The following is a 16,411-nucleotide window of genomic DNA, read 5'->3' as shown; positions in this document are numbered from 1 at the left end:
CTGGCCAATGAAAAAGTGTTCACGATACAATACAATGGTCGGTCAAACGTATTGTGTTTAAAGGGGGTGTGGCTCCTCAAAAGTGACATTTCAAAGATGCAATATTTCGGTCAGCAATTTAATGAATTTTGGTGGTCATGACAACAAAAATAGTGTAGATGCAAAGCACCTGACTGCATTCTCTAAAAACAAATTGGCCAATTTTGAACAACAAGAAGCAGGCACATTTGTGACTGAATCTTTTTTTCCCCCTTTTTCATAAGATGTAGCATGTGTGCAGTGTTGTCAAGTTAAATTCCCTCTAAAGAGGTTGGTTCTTAATAATAATCCATTTCATTTATAAGTGCCTTTCAAAACTCTCAAGGTCACTTTACAGTCATGGGATCAGTTTTTCTGCGGGTGAGCCGGCGTTCGCTCACCACGGAAGTAACTGAAATAGATATAAAGCTAGCTAGCTAGCTATCTAATAGCGAATCAGATAGCTATCTAGCTAATCGTTAGCTAGCTAGATAGCCTGTCCTAATAGCCAGCCAGATAGCTAGCTAGTCAGATAGCTATCTAGCTAATCGATAGCTAGCTAGATAGCCTGTCCTAATAGCCAGCCAGATAGCTAGCTAGCCGGATAACTATCCAGCTAATCAATACCTAGCTAGATAGCCAGCCAGATAGCTAGCTAATAGATAGCAAGCTAGATAACAGCCAGATAGCTAGCTAATAGATAGCAAGCTAGATAACAGCCAGATAGCTAGCTAATAGATAGCAAGCTAGATAACAGCTAGATAGCTAGAAAAAGCAGTGTACATAAAAATGGCTACAATGTGAAAAACTGTGGATTGTGTCACAAAGGAAATTGCGCAAAACTTTCATTTTTTGCTCTTGATAAATTCCTTCATCTAAATTCTCCTCACAAACAATGCAGTGATTAAAAAGCATTTGCTGCGATTTACCTCAGCCAGAAGAGTAACATTCACACTGTAACACATGATCAAGTGGATGTCGACAGTCCATACATGCAATGTCTGTTTTTTAATATCAAAATATGACTATGATCACAATTACAAAACTTTCGTTTCACCCTTAATTTCACATCTCACAACTCAAATGAAAAAAAGGGGCACTTTTTCGCAGGGGCAGTGAAAAATAAACAAGGTCATATGGGTGCGCTGACTTCCATTTGACGGCTGTTTGTAAAGAGTTAATTTTCAACACTGAACCCCCCCTCGCCCCAGATCACATGTGCAACCGCATTCTTATTTATTTTTCACTTCCCTCTCAAAAATCTTCATTTGATTGATTACAAGGCTTGAAAATACATAATCCACATTTTATAGTTGCTGCTTGCATACAATTTGTACAACGTGCATATTGCCGGCATTGAGGTGAGCCATCCTGTCAATATTACAAATTTGGTCAATTATTATTATTTTCACAAAAATAAACAATTGGTCAATCAACATGTAAGGGGGTTAATTTTAAAATGTCATAACCAGGCTAAAGTGTAAAAAAGTGTAAATAGATCTCTTTATAATGTCATGATGCTTTTTTTTTTTAGTTTACAGTGATACCTTGGCTTACGAACTTAATTGGTTCCCAGACAGTGTGTAAGGCGAAGTGTGTATCCCAAAAATTAATTTCCAATAGAAACCATTTAAATGAGAATAATCCGTTCCCAGTTACCCATAAAACATAATTTTCTACTTTCTAATTTTCTAAGCCTTAAAACTACACACAATATACCTTGTTTTATGTATAATAAATGTGCTATGGTATTATAATTAAAGACATAAACAGTACTAGCTAATAAAGTCATCTTATTTACCTTTGTGATGGTCATTGATGGCTTGATGGAATGGAGTGGCCGGTTTCATCAGCATTAAACACTTGATGAGGAACGTAGCCTTCTTCTTTCACCATCTTGAGGAAGGATCCCTTGTAGGCATTTTCTCTGTGATAATTGTATCTAGTTCCTCATCAATTGTGTTCTGTTTAGCTGGGTTGATAGCTTTTTACATCAAGTGTACAGATGACTTGTGCGGGTTGTTTGTGGAGCCTGATTGATGGGATATTTTAACCTTGCAGTCTACACTCTGCCTTTGAACTATTATCAAATTTGATACTCTCTCACTGTCGTCTGCCGGTCTCTTTAATGTTTAAACCACCCCCCCTCACCTCTGCGTTCTTGACCAATCACGTGGCTTTAACTGAAGACCGGGGGCAGGGAATAGAGGACAAAAACAGTTGGCTGCCATTTTGTTGTTAGAAGAACGGGATCATTCGCGAACGACACATCACTCATTGAGGCAGCTCTGTGTAAGAAAAAAGTTTGTATGCTAAGGTAAAGTTTGTATGCCAAGGTGAAATTTTCATAAATATAATGTTTGTAAACCGAAAAGTTCGTAAGCCAAGGGGTTTGTGAACCGAGGTATTTATTTTGTCTCCTGAAAAATTTTGGAGGTAAAAGACTTCCCCTCAAAGGCCAGCGATGCATATGATAAAATAAAATAAAGAATGAAAAGGGGAACAAAGCTCTGAAGAGACTCCTTATTTAGGATAACTGGCCCCGTAGTTCTCCGCAAACCTCCTGCAGCTCTGTAAGGAGTCGCTCGAGAGCCCCGACCTCTTTTCGCAGTTCGGCACGGATCTCACCTGAAGTTGCGTCGGTGTGCGTTTGCTGGAAGACAATCGGAGAATATTCAAAAAAATCAGTTAAGGTAGCGGGGAGGGTAGACAGTCAATAGAATATTAACACTGTTGCAGATTAACGGTACTTTCAAGATTTTTTGATTACTAATCGTGAAATTAGTCAACTCTCTGCAACTTAAAATCGGATTTTAAAACAGAGATTGTCTAGGTATGACAAATGAGAAAAAAGTCTGAAAAAAAAGCAGGGAGGGGGCACACGCATATATACCATTTTTATATATGTATATGTATGTTGATGTATATATACAGTAAAGTCTCGTTATATCAATATTCTCGGGAGTCGGAAAAAATATCGATATAACCGGACTATCGATATATCCGATCCTGCGGCATGTAAATTTTCTCCTTGCGTTCATAGAAATAGTATCGTAATAAGCAGTACTATCGATATAACCGATATCGATATAACGAGACTTAACTGTATATATATATACATACACACATATATATATATATATATATATATATACACAGTGAGACCTCAACTTACAAACTTTTCGTCTTACAAACGTCAAATTTATGAAAATTAAACATAATACACACCCACCACGGCTGGCGAAGTGATCTTCGGCGGAAGCACACGACCGAACAGCATCAGAGGTTAAGTTACCAACAGTCCTTATGGAAGGTGACTCTCCTTCCATAAGCCATCAACGACCATCAAAAAGGTCAATAAAACTTTTTTTTACAGCACAGTTTATTTCTTTAATTACAGTCCTCATGTAATGCGCCTCTCTTTCCAAACAGCAATTCCCTTTGACCTTCGACCTCCTAACGCCATTCCATCAAGCCATGAATGACCATCACAAATGTAAATAAAGTGACTTTATGATACAATTCAGTGTATTTCTTTCACTACAATACAATAGCACATTTATTATACATAGAATAAGGTATGTTGTGGGTAGTTTTAAGGCTTATTTAGTTGAAAAGTATATTTTATGGAAACCTGGGAACGGATTATTCCCATTTTAATGGTTTCCTAGGATTGGTCTGGGAACCAATTAAGTTCGTAAGTTGAGGTCTCACTGTACTTATTTATACTATATATATATATATATATGACTTCAACATGTCAGAATGTATTATTTAAAATAACTTTGTGATAATACTCACCATTAATATGGTTTTCTGTTCCTCATGATTGGTAAAAAGCCAGCCAAACGATCAGAATAAAAGTCAATTTGCCCGGTACATACGCAAGGTGACTGCTAGCTAGCCTGCACACTGCTCATGAGCTTGCACACTTGCTTTCTGCTGCCTCTCACAGTCGTATATTGATGCTAACGTTAGCATGGGGCTTGTCATAGTGCCACTGACATTCTACTGTCTCATCAATGGTATTGTTTGATTGCAAATTAGAATTGATCAAATTAGGACATATTGTCTCCACAAAGGCGATTCCTTCAGTCTATTCAACCTGCCACACTTTTCACAATTTTCAAGGGAGCAAATCATTGCAACTATTTCACTGGCAGTGGCAGTAATGCAAAACTTTGCACTGGGCAGACCACTCTTTTCCATCATTATCCTGTCAGCATGATACAAATGCTTGAAATTTCAACACCCCCAAAATTGGAACTGAACAGGCTGCACCTTCCCCGAAGTGCTCTGGCGCCATCCGGGGAGCGTGTGTGTTACACGTTGTAAACAACCGCACCAAGTGATTCATGCATACCCATTGTCAGCAGCTTCCACAAGTTGCTCTTTAATGCACCGGGAAACCATGTTTCTTCCCCATTTGTATCTGAATATATACATCACTTACTGACTTCTGTCATGCTTCTCAATTCACAATAATCACGTGTGAAAAAAAAAACAGACACTTGTACTGTAAATATGGGTTGATGCAACACAGCTACGTATATCAATATACCTTTCTTGATACTTGCACTATGTACAGTTTTTTTATGAAATGGTTTTGCACATTTACAGTATACATCTCAGTCCGCTGACATTTTTATTTTACTAGGCTTCGAATCTTGTTTTTCTATCCTTTCACATTTTATTTTGCTATGCTTAGAATATGTCGTTTTTCTATCCTTTCACATAATAATAATAATACATTTCTTTTATAAGCGTCTTTCAAAACTCTCGAGGTCACTTTACAGTCACAGGGCAATTTTTTTTCTGTGGGTGAGCAGCGGCAGCCACACGCGCCAGCGTTCACTCAACCCGGAAGCTAGCTAGCTAATAGCTAATTAATATCTAGACAGCTAGCGAATAGCTAGCTAGCTAGATAACAAGCTAATTAGTCAGATAGCTAATAGGCAGCAAATAGATAGCTAGCGAGCCAGCTAGTTAGTAAGATAGCTAAAGGACAGCAAATAGCTAGCTAAGCTAGTTATATAGCTAATAGACAGCAAATAGCTAGCTAGCCAGCTAGATAGTTAGATAGCTAATAGACAGCAGACAGATAGATAGGTGGATCGCCAGCTAGTTAGTTAGACAGCTAAATTGTTGGTGATCATCATTTTAGAAAAAAAAAAAATTTTATTTTGCTTATTTTCACACCAATGAGGCTGTAAAAAATGATGGGATGGCTCGTCCGTCAGTCAGAAATAAAGGCGACAGATGAAAGATTCAGAATTTTGCCATGGATGTCATTATTTGGCTAATTTACAAAATACTGGCATCCCCTTTGAGTTTCTCCACCTGTGAATTGGTAGCCAGGCTGCCTGAAGACCTGATATTGTTCAGCAATGGCCGGTGTCCGATTCCTCAACTACTTGGCATAAGAGAAAGAGGGTCTTCTGATCAGAAGCACATACTCAAATGTGCTTCGACTTGTGAATGGATCGATATTTGTGGACGGTGACACTAATTGTAAATCTTGGCGATGAAGTGATGCTTCCCCCCTCCCCCCCCTTAAGTGCAAGTAGTTCTTTGGATTTGCACAATTTATTTGCATCCGCTCTGGAAGAAGTCTCAGTCTCCAGAAGTCTCCAATAAGTTAGTTTGCTAAGTGTTTTAAAGAATAAAAAAGGTTGATAGAAAGGTGCGTATGGCTGTGAAATGTAACAACAAAAGTCAGTAAGTTGTAAAAACGGTTGTCAGGGTAACAAAAGGTGCATTAGATTGAGACCTCACTGTGACACATGCAGTCAAAGGAGGACGAGTGAAGAGAAAATTGCACCATCGGTGCATCTGCATGCGCTGAAGTCTGATCTGTGAAAGAGTGGAGTGTACCTTGGCTTTGCTAGCCAAGCCTCTCAGGCTGAGGCGTGTCGAGGAAAGCATTTGAAGAGCTTCTGCGGGATTCGTTTTCTGCTTGCAGCAACTGATGGTTACTATGAAAACAAATGTGAGACACGTGCATTTTAATAGTTAATCAAAAGGTGAGTGATTATAGTCATTTACGTGAAAAAGACTGATCATGCTATTGATTACTCACAATGGTATGCGCAGATATAACAAAGTAGGAAACAGACATTCCTTTCATAACATTGCTGCTGTGAATTGGGAATTTCTCCAATGTGAGACGAATAAAGGTTATCTCATCTCATATCAATGTGTACACATTATTTCTGGAAACCTTTGCGGGTTTTTGCATTTTCCACATTTCTGGAAAATCAGCCTCCCATCCCTGGTGAGTCATTTTTAGAACAGACCCACCATGACCACTTTCAAAATAAAACAAGTTGCACAAATGGCGACTCAAATGAATATAAAGTGTGCTGGGTTGTGTAATATTGCCCCCAGATTCTCAGACATCTGACCGACTCCACCAAATATTTAAAGATGCGTACTTCCACCAACGCAACATCAATCGTCTTTGCCCGTCTCTCACTCCTCACACCACTGCTATCCTTGTTTATAGTTTTGTCACCTGCCGGATTGAATATTGCAATTCATTTCTCCTTGGTGTCCCTCAGAAACTTCTCCACAAACTTCAACTCGTCCAGAATTCTTCAGCCTGGATCACCACCAGAACCTCCTCCTTTCACCACATCACTCCCGTCCTCCAAGAGCTCTACTGGCTCCCGGTCAAATATACAATCAACTTTAAAATTCTTCTTTATAAATTTAAAGCTATCCATAACCTTGCCCCCCCATATCTGACTTTCTTCAATTTTCTATTCCCTTAGATCCTCTTCCTCCCTGCCCGTCTCAGCACGATGGGGGACAGAGCTTTCAACTACTCCGCCCCCAAACTCTGGAACTCACCTCTTACCAACATTCGTAACGTTGTTTCTCTTCCCACTTTCAAATCACATCTCAAAATAAAACCACCTATTTAAAATGGCATTTTCTGTGTAGCTCTCTCTCTTGTTTCTATTTATACAGTAAAGTCTCGTTATATCGACATCCAAGGGAGTCCGAAAAAATATCGATATAACCGGGACTATCGATATATCCGACCCTGTTTGCATGTGATTTTCTCCGTGCTGCATAGAAATAGTATCGATATAACCGGGACTATCGATATATCCGATATCGATATAACGAGACTTTACTGTAATTGTATTCCATTTATTGTATTCTATTTGTAATTGTATTTTATTTATTATAGTATCTATGCTTGTCTGTGACTGTAAAGTGTCCTCAAGAGCTTTGAAAGGCACTTAAAATAAAATGTATTATTATTATTATTATTATTATAATAAAAACAAAATTTGAAAAAGACTGACGGCACTGCGAAAGGATGCCCTCACCTTCGGCCACGTTGATGGCTCTTTTGATCACTTCCCGAAAAAGATCTGTCTCCTTTTCCCAACCACCTACTTGAAGCTCACAGCGGTGGGCCTTGGACAAGAACTGCAGGGCCTAGAACCAGGAGACACAATTAGTCTTTGGAAAGAAGAAAGGCGCACACTCGTGGCGTTATGAGCATATATTGGGCTGGCAGGGACTTTGGAGACATTGGATGAAAGATGGCCGCCACAGACCTTTTGGTTGTCTTCCGCACTGGAGCTGCGGCCATCTCCGTAGAGCGCGGCATACTGTTGCCATATTTCGGGATCGTTGCTGTGGCGGGCACTGATCCGGCCCAGCAGTTCCTTTAGTTTGGACTGCAAAGATGCTGCCTGTTCGCCTTGGCTGTCTGTCAACTTTTCAACGACAGCCCTGACAAGGATTTTGACAATCTGCAATGAAACATTACAACACATATACATATTGCATCAATATCAAAATTGATATTATTTATTGAACGGTGCAAATGGGTAATGCTTATGCTCTATTTTTGTGAAGCCCTTTAAATAGTACGTATAGTACTAATTGTCAATCGAATGTTTCAATGGTTTGCTTATTATAAAACGTTAGCGGACACCAGGGCAGACAACTCTGAAAAGTTGCCTGCCCGGCCTTATAGTTGCCTGCCCAGCCTTAAAGTTGCCTGCCCCATTTTTCACAGCTTGAAACACAATAAGACGACTAATCGAAAAAAACAAACAAACATGGTAGCGAAGTACAAATGATTTTTTTTAAATTACGGAAGTACCTACCACAAACAATAATAATAAATTTCATTTATAAGCGCCTTTCAAAACTCTCAAGGTAACTTTACAGTCACAGGATACGTTTTTCTGTGGGTGAGCAGCGGCAGCCACACAAATGCTCCCTTGCTTAATTTATGGTAAATATCTCTTGCTTAAGATCTTGCTCCAGTTGTCGTTTGTCGTCATGGTGCACAATGCAATGTTTGCATTGCCAAATGAACGTTCGTTTAGCAATTTGCATACTCCGCACGGCATCCAATCAGAAGCTTGTTTCATGCTTTAGACTATACCGTAAATGTAAAGTGTACTTGAGAGTTTTGAAAGGCGCTTAGAAAGAGGAGTCCACGTGGCTTATAGCAATTTGCTTGTAGCTTTTGCTTTATTGAATAAAACAAAATTTGATTTGGAAATTGTTTTTTTTTCCTAGAAGAAGTTGTCGGCCACCCAGGCCGAGACGTTTTGAAAGTTGTACGCCCCGGGCCTCCGGACAGACGTTATTTCAAACACTGATTATACTCACAATTGCTACATGGGACATTTTTTTTCATTTCTGATGCATTGACTGTCGTTTTCAAGATTGATTCTGATAAAATACAAAGAGCTCAGTGCACAAAAGTAGCTCAAGATGATGGGTGGTTTTTTTTTTATGGAAGGTGGTCAAATTCATTTGTATCTGCAAAGACCCCATTATGTCTATTGACATCGGGTTATAAACGGGACACTCCGACCACCAACAACCGGTGCTCTCTGAATATGCGATAGGATGCTTGATGCTATTTTCTTGTTGATTTCATGGAGATACAGAACATTGGAGCAGCTGTTTAGTTTTCAATTGACATCCTATGACTATCAAAATCTTAAGAATGTATCAGTATCAATAAATAATTCCATGCTTAAAGTGACAGCGACTGTTCTTTTCGATCTTGTGCCAGAGATAAGCAATTAATTTTTCAAAGGAGCGGTTATATGGAAAAAACAGATCCTCTGCAAGATCTGTAGAACCTGGATAACGATCTTGACCATTTAAATCAAGTGTATTGCAGCAGGGAAAGATGGAAAATATGCAGGATGTCGGCCCTTGACAACCAGGATTCAAGACCCCTGCTGTACAATACTATCAGGCCAAATCTTCTTGGGCCTATTCCCTCCACCGTGCAATCAAGAAGAACGTTGCTAACATGAGGACCACTGCTGTTATTTTTGCTGGTCTTCTTTTGGGGAAAAATAGTTGCTGGAATTGTCAGAGAAGTGGTGAAATATAGCAGAAACGTTCCTATGGTGACTACAGTGCACTGCTTGATACCTCGCCCTTTTATTCACATCTCTGTGTGTGCGCGCATAAAAGCACAAAGTCGCAGCATATTTTTTTACGTTTGACTTCACTGTGAGGGCCACTCGGAAAGTGTAGGCGGGCCCAGGGTCCGTCTGATGCTTTCGCACACAAAACTGATCTGAGTTTCTAAAGTATGCAAATTGTGAAAATGGGCGTAGTCATCCCCATATCTGCACCGAAGAGAACCTTTGTGTGAGCAGCAATTCATTTGAATTGAAGTCCATGCATTCATCCAGCTGTCTTCGGGCGGTAGGCGGGGGACACCCTGAACCAGTTGCCAGCCAAACGCAGGGCACACAGAGACAAACAATCAGCCTGCCATGCATGTTTTTGGAAAGTGGGAAGAAACCGGAGTACCCAGAGAAATGCCACAAAGGCACCGTGAGAACATAGAAACTCCACATAGGAAGGCCAGAATTGAACCCTGTACCACTGCTCACTGTGAGTTAAGCATGAGGCTGTGCACTTCAGTACCCCAAAAGGAAATATAATAATAATAATAATACAGTAAAGTCTCGTTATATCGATATCGGATATATCGATAGTCCCGGTTATATCGATACTATTTCTATGCACGCACGGAGAAAATGACATGCAAACAGGTTCGGATATATCGATAGTCCCGGTTATATCGATATTTTTTCGGACTCCCTTGAATATCGATATAACGAGACTTTACTGTAATAATGCTTTGCATTTTTCTTGTGAATGTTTGAACTTTGTTGAAGTGTGTTTAAACAAAGAAGAAATGTGAGAGAGTGATAATGGTGAAGTTTCCAGCCTTAAGACATATAATGTAATAACTTCAAGGAAAAAAAGAAATAAAAGGTTTCTTACTTAGCAGATTGCATCTATCATTGGTTATTTTTGGAACAGAATCAGATAAATGAGGTACCGCCGTACTGCATATTTAGGATCCACTTTTTCACCTCACAAGTTCGTCAATCGTGCTTTTCCAATGCCGCTTCTTAATGACGTACTCTTCGATTGGTGCAGTACGTAACGCATGCTTCCCCACAGTGTATACAATCCCTTCCTGTCTACTGATCAGTGGATCCCGCATAAAAAAATACAATTAATGAAATCGAAAAGCACAATTTTGATGAGGAAAACAGATTTGACAACAAGTGCAGATTTTGGACCCTAAAGTGAAACATGACGTTGTAAATGATCGTGACTATGAAAGCGTTCAGATAGTCAGGAAGGCATTTGGCTCTCTCAAATGTTAACCATGTATATAAATGACTCAGAGCAGTGACTGGAACCGCAAGACAAACCAATATTGGACATGCGCATCCCAAAGTCTTGCAGCCACGTCAGACAAGGAGACCAATCTTGAGTATGAATCAAAGCAATCAGATTAGCCAATTGTGGACTTTAAGTATCAGGGGAAGTGTTTTGGTGTTTTTTTCCTTGACCTGGATGTCCTTGTATTTGTCCCTTAGATCCATCAGACGATGGTACGCCTTGATGGCTTCAGCGAAGGCCCCAACGTCAACACTGACCACAATGAAATTCTCCCAAATCTGCCAGTGTTCATAGTTACACTTGAGGGCTTCTTGGAGGGTACGGAAGGCCTTGTTTCTGGAAGAGGAATAAAAAAAAGAAAGGTCAAAGGAGAAACTCTTTCAATTTTGCAATAAGCAGCATATACAGATGCTTTGTATGGGTTCATTTTAAAATTTATTTCAGGAGTTGCTGTCAATGCAAATTAGTGAGAATGTTTGTATCGTAATACATGAATGTTTACAATTGCTTATGGTTTTCATGATTTAAAAATCACACTTGACTCCCATTTTTTGTAGTGGCATATAAATGGTCTGTAGGAATGAACATAAAGGCTACATCCACATGTATGACAAAAATGCTGTGTTAAAGATGATTTTGATATCCACTATTTTTTTGTTTTTCCAATGCATGCATAAAAGATCCACAATCCAAACTTCTGTAAAAGGTTTTCTTTTACACTGCTGAACAAAAAAAATATATTGAGCGCCAGAACCCATTTTGAACACCACACACCCCCCCCAAAAAAATCTACTAATTCAAAACAAGTCGTAACTCATTCACTGTCAGACAATGTGCAAATGTGTCCACTGCAGTGCCAGGGTTTTTGTCATTTCCACTCAAATTGCAAGACACAAACAATATTGAGTTTTAGGACTACATAAACATTCAATGTAGCGTAAGAAACGTGAGACTCTCTTCTTTCATCAGAAAACAAAGTTAATTGTGAAGTTTGATGGGTCTGGAGTTATCTGAGCTCCAGATAATACAATTCATAAATATTGATTGATATAGCGCTTTCACCACAGCTGAATCTGTAACAAAGCGCAAACATGGACAAAAGGCAAATGCTGCTCACTCGTGAAAGGGAAAAAAACATTGCCAGAGGTCTGACCAGCGCTTTATTAGCAAGAAAAAACAAAACGCGAACAAATTCGGTAATGGCACTTCACGTCATGCTTTTGAATTCCCTAATAAATTCGGAAATGGCAGTGATTGAGTTAATATTATCGAGACAGTATGTTTGTGCCGCATCACATTACAAAGCAGCAAAATTAACAAAACATAAAAAATAAAAACAAAAAATAAAAATTAGTATTCCTTAGGCTTTAAAAGTGGACAACATCACCTTTTTATTTTTTGCCTATAAACAACGCGTATCAGATTTTTTTTCACCAAGTGTGAATAGTACGAGTCAGGTTTTTCTTTCAAATCCGATCTTATGCATGTTGGCAATGCTTGTGCAATAATGATGCTAGTCCATACACATCCGATCAATACGTTATCAAAAGCCAAATGCTTTATTTACAAGCGGAAACACTGTGTCACATGACTTTTTTTAACTCAACATCATGCTTTGTGCGCATGCATATTGCATTATGGACGGGTGGCGTACAAAGGAGGCTATGTGGGGTTGTTATGTCAACAATTGAAATGAAATCAGCAGTGGCTTTCACTTACTTATTTCGTAGGCGAATGTATGCTGTCGAGAGGTTGTTCCATGCCTCTGCATTCTAAAACAATGGAGTAATGTGGAAAAAAAGAGCAAAGATTATAAAACAATAGACTACAGTATTTCACAGATACTTTCAAAGTGAGGTGTGCGCACTGAATTTGTCTTGTGTTTTCCTCCGTTCATTAATTCTGTTTAGCTAAGAAACAGTTTTGGGTGGTAAAATTTGAGAGCAACACTTAACCACACAGCTCTACAAATATAAACAATTTTAGACATTTTAAATGGGCCAAGTCAAAAATTACTTGGGGGGGGGGTAGTAGTACAGAGATACCTCAGCTCACGAACTTAATTGGTTTCCAGAAAGTGTGTGTATAGCGAAAAGATCGTCTGCCGAACATTTATTTCCCATAAACAAGCATTAAAAATGAGAAGAATCTGTTCACAGGTCCCTATAAAACATAATTTTCTACTAAATAAGCATTAAAACTGCACAAAATACACATTATTTTATGTTTAATAAATGTGCTATTTTATTGTAATTAAAGAAATAAACTGTACTGGATAGTAAAGTTGTTTTATTTACCTTTGTGATGCTTGATGGCTTCACAAACAGTAACTCCCTAACTCCCTCCTACTCCCGGTCCATGGAATTCATAATCATCGCAAATTCCGAAATTTGCACACTGGAGGTCTCAATAATATTTAGTTATTCAAATGGCATCACATTATTTATCTTCAGTCTAGACACGAGAGACGTTGTGTGAGTGTGTGTGTGTGTAGAGAGAGAGATATGAAAGAAATGTGGTGTCAAGGAATAGATTTATGGGTTTGTCAATTTTTCCCCCTCCCTGTCTACTGCTGTAACGTTTCATCAGAATGTTTATCTTGGTACTCACATCTGGCTCCAGTCCCACACATCGTTGGAAAGCCCTGGCCGCTCCCTCGTAGCCCTCCAAGGCCAAGTAGGCACAGCCGAGGGAAAACCACACACCAAGCTACATACACGCACGCATGCAAACACACACACAGATTTTTAGTTATATTTCACTTGGCAGGTAAAGGTTCTAAATCACAGGTGTGAAAGTTAAGGCCCCGGGGCTGAATCTGGCCCGCCACATCATTTTATTCGGCCCGTGAAAGCAAATGAAACCACGATGCTTGCTAAAGTCCGAACCAAAATATCACATTGTCCCATGTAAATCACAATAACTCAATTTTACTTCAAAATTTGTAAAACTAGTTATTCATTAACTCATTCACTGCCTGATAATGGGCAAATATGTGTCCACTCCAGTGCCAGGGTTTTTGTCATTTTCACTCAAATTGCAGGACCCATAGAATATTGAGTTTTAGGACTACTCAAACATTCAATACAGCGTTAGAAACCCTAGACTCTCTTCTTTAATCAGAAAAAAAGAGTTAATTCCTAAGTTATATGGGTCCGGAGGTATCTGAGCTTGAAATGGGGGCGTCTGTACAAAATACAACACTATACATACATATTGGTTTATATCGCGCTCTAACAACAGCTGAAGCTGTAACAAAGCACTAACATGGATAAAAGCCAAATGCTGCCCCCTTGTGGAAGGCAAAAACATCGCCAGATGTCTGACCAGCGCTTTATCGGCACCCCCGCAAAAAAAAAAAACTTGGGAATGGCGCTCAACGTCACACTTTTCAATTCCAGAATAAATCCGGGAGTGGCAGCGAATGAGTTCATTTGTTTTTCGTTCTACAGTATATGTAATATGTGGAGGGGATTAAACATCCTAATGATTTCCCCGGATTCACAACGGCCCCCCGAGAGGAAACCGTAATTAGATGTGGCCCGTGGCAAAAAATGAATTTGACACCCTTGTTCTAATTCAGGGGTGGCCAACCCGAGGCTCGTGAGCTGCATGTGGCTCTTTGGCTGCTTCAATGCAGGTCCCGGGCTTTCACACAACAACCAAAACGTCTCGCCGATGGCGCTTCCATTCAAACGTTTCTGAATACACAGAACGAACCGCATCAGCCTATAATCAATCCCGCTACTTGATTGACATAGAGGGCAGCCGATCAGCTGACTGGATCACCACTCATGCGCAGAAATCTGTAAATGCTAAGTCGATCGCAATCGACCAAGAGCCAGAAGATTGGTCCCAAGTGGACTGCGAACGGTGGGAGGAGGAAATTGGGGGAAAAAAAGATTTGTGTGTTTGTGTTTTTAGGTTTCATTTATGTTCGGCCGCTCCGGCTGTTGCTCGTCATGCATGCAATGTTCGTGTGTGCATGGTCATCCGTGTGTGTGTGTGCGCGTCTCTGCGCATGTGCGTGTGTGTGCATGTGCGTATGTGGCACATTGCAGTAACAATAAAAAATAATGTCCCCTCATCTCTGACTGGTTGGTCACCTCTGTTCTAAATGAACAATGTCTCATGGGGACACTCCAAGTGAACCACAACATGACATATTCTGCACTCGTACCTGAAGGGCGTTGATTTTGAGTGACTGTTCGAAACAGTCGACGCACTGCTGAAACTCCTTGCTGCGGAGATGTAGGAGGGCTTTGGAGCGCATGGCTCTGGCACTGCGATGGCCTGACAACTCCCAAGCCCGGTCATAATGCTGATGTTCTCTTAAAATGTCCCCGAGTAGGCAATACAGACTCGGTGTCTCCTTTTTTTCCAATTCTCTGCGGACAATCTCTTCAGCCTGAGGCACATGGAAGAAATAATTGTCACTTTTGTTCCGGTTCAGACAAAGTTGTGCTAACGAAGCCCTAGCGTGCACAAAACCTGCCAAACTGAGACCACTCTAGGAAAGGAATGAGATTCAATGACAAGTGCTGCGGTTGAGTTTATTTCTGTCCAACGGTGCAAGATCAACGACGTGAATTAGTGTTCAATGATTGATGATCGCGGCACATGTGTCGGAAGCGCTGTCTGGGGCTTGTATCCCAGCTGGTGTTTGGTGTGTTGCACAGACAGGCCCAGCTGGAAAGCACTTTTTAATAAATATTTTAGGAACTTGTTTGTCAGATCTCAGCAGCATATAAAAAAAGCACAGCACCATGCTTGTAATATTTTGGTCCAATTATAAAACCGCAAATGTGTAGTATATTTTTTTTTCAGTCAGTTGCTGGAAAAATCTGCTAGCTTTTATATGTGTTTTTGGTTAACAGCAAGTAATGGCGCGTAGTTGAAGGTACCCTTGAAACATAAAAAAAAAAAAAATTGTTTCATCTTAGCTTGGAAAAATGAGTAGGTTGCTCTTTTTCCAAAATATTGTTACAGGTCAGAAAGAAACTTACGATGACATGTAAAAAAACAGCAAAAACAACCGACTGTATAACAAACAGCTTTATGTAATTTTCTAATCATTACGACGCATCTGTATTTCTTTTATGAACCTTGAGTGGGAAGCAAAGCACTAAAGTAAATTTTGTTATGTGTATGACTTGAGTATCACTGTGTGCCAGATTTAGTCAGACTGAAACTAGCATCCATGATATTGACACCTGTCCATGAGTTTTAGTTTTGGCCCACCGGGTGTGAAATGATACATTGATTTAAAGGACAACCGACGCCTCCGGACAAGTTGTGTCCATAATTTGTAAAATCAATTGAAATGACTTCTACTCAGCGCATTTTACAAAGAGTCCACGGCATATAGCTATATTTTACGTTTTAAGACTCGCGCTGAATATTCATCTTGTTTTCGAGTCGGTGACGATTCCAGGCGTGACGTCACGTCTGGAACGCCCCTGACCGAGAAAGCGACACACAATGCATTTTGGGTACTTTGTTTGGTCTGAAAACATCGCGTTGATCCATGTTGATGGCAAAATTAGAAGGAAAACACGATGGTGAATCGTTGTGTGTTGCACCAAGACTACTAATTAATACTAGTGACACACATTCCCAGCAGACAAATCATCCCATCTTGTGCATTTTCTGGGATGCTACATTGGAGTCCTGACGGCTCGAATTG

At 39.9% G+C, this 16,411-nt stretch overlaps 1 protein-coding gene across 1 annotated transcript in view; it reads right to left on the bottom strand.

Annotated features, from left to right (window-relative positions):
* Positions 1–545: 545 nt before the first annotated feature.
* Positions 546–16,411, bottom strand: part of ttc27 (tetratricopeptide repeat domain 27) — a 58,975-nt gene continuing 43,109 nt past the window's right edge. Inside the window, exons 13-20 of the mRNA XM_089012104.1 lie at positions 14,906–15,133; positions 13,336–13,434; positions 12,445–12,497; positions 10,896–11,061; positions 7,593–7,790; positions 7,359–7,470; positions 5,893–5,993; positions 546–2,671 (exon numbers count right to left, since the gene is read on the bottom strand). Coding sequence (XP_088868230.1) covers positions 2,546–2,671; positions 5,893–5,993; positions 7,359–7,470; positions 7,593–7,790; positions 10,896–11,061; positions 12,445–12,497; positions 13,336–13,434; positions 14,906–15,133 — 1,083 coding nt within the window. The 3' untranslated portion in view covers positions 546–2,545. The remainder of the gene's footprint in view (positions 2,672–5,892; positions 5,994–7,358; positions 7,471–7,592; positions 7,791–10,895; positions 11,062–12,444; positions 12,498–13,335; positions 13,435–14,905; positions 15,134–16,411) is intronic.

Source organism: Hippocampus bargibanti, linkage group LG13 (assembly GCF_051943395.1).
Source record: "Hippocampus bargibanti isolate YZ-2025 linkage group LG13, ASM5194339v1, whole genome shotgun sequence".
NCBI lineage: Eukaryota > Metazoa > Chordata > Actinopteri > Syngnathiformes > Syngnathidae > Hippocampus > Hippocampus bargibanti.
Note: the sequence above shows the minus strand (reverse complement) of the source record. Positions and strands in the feature narration are given on the sequence as shown.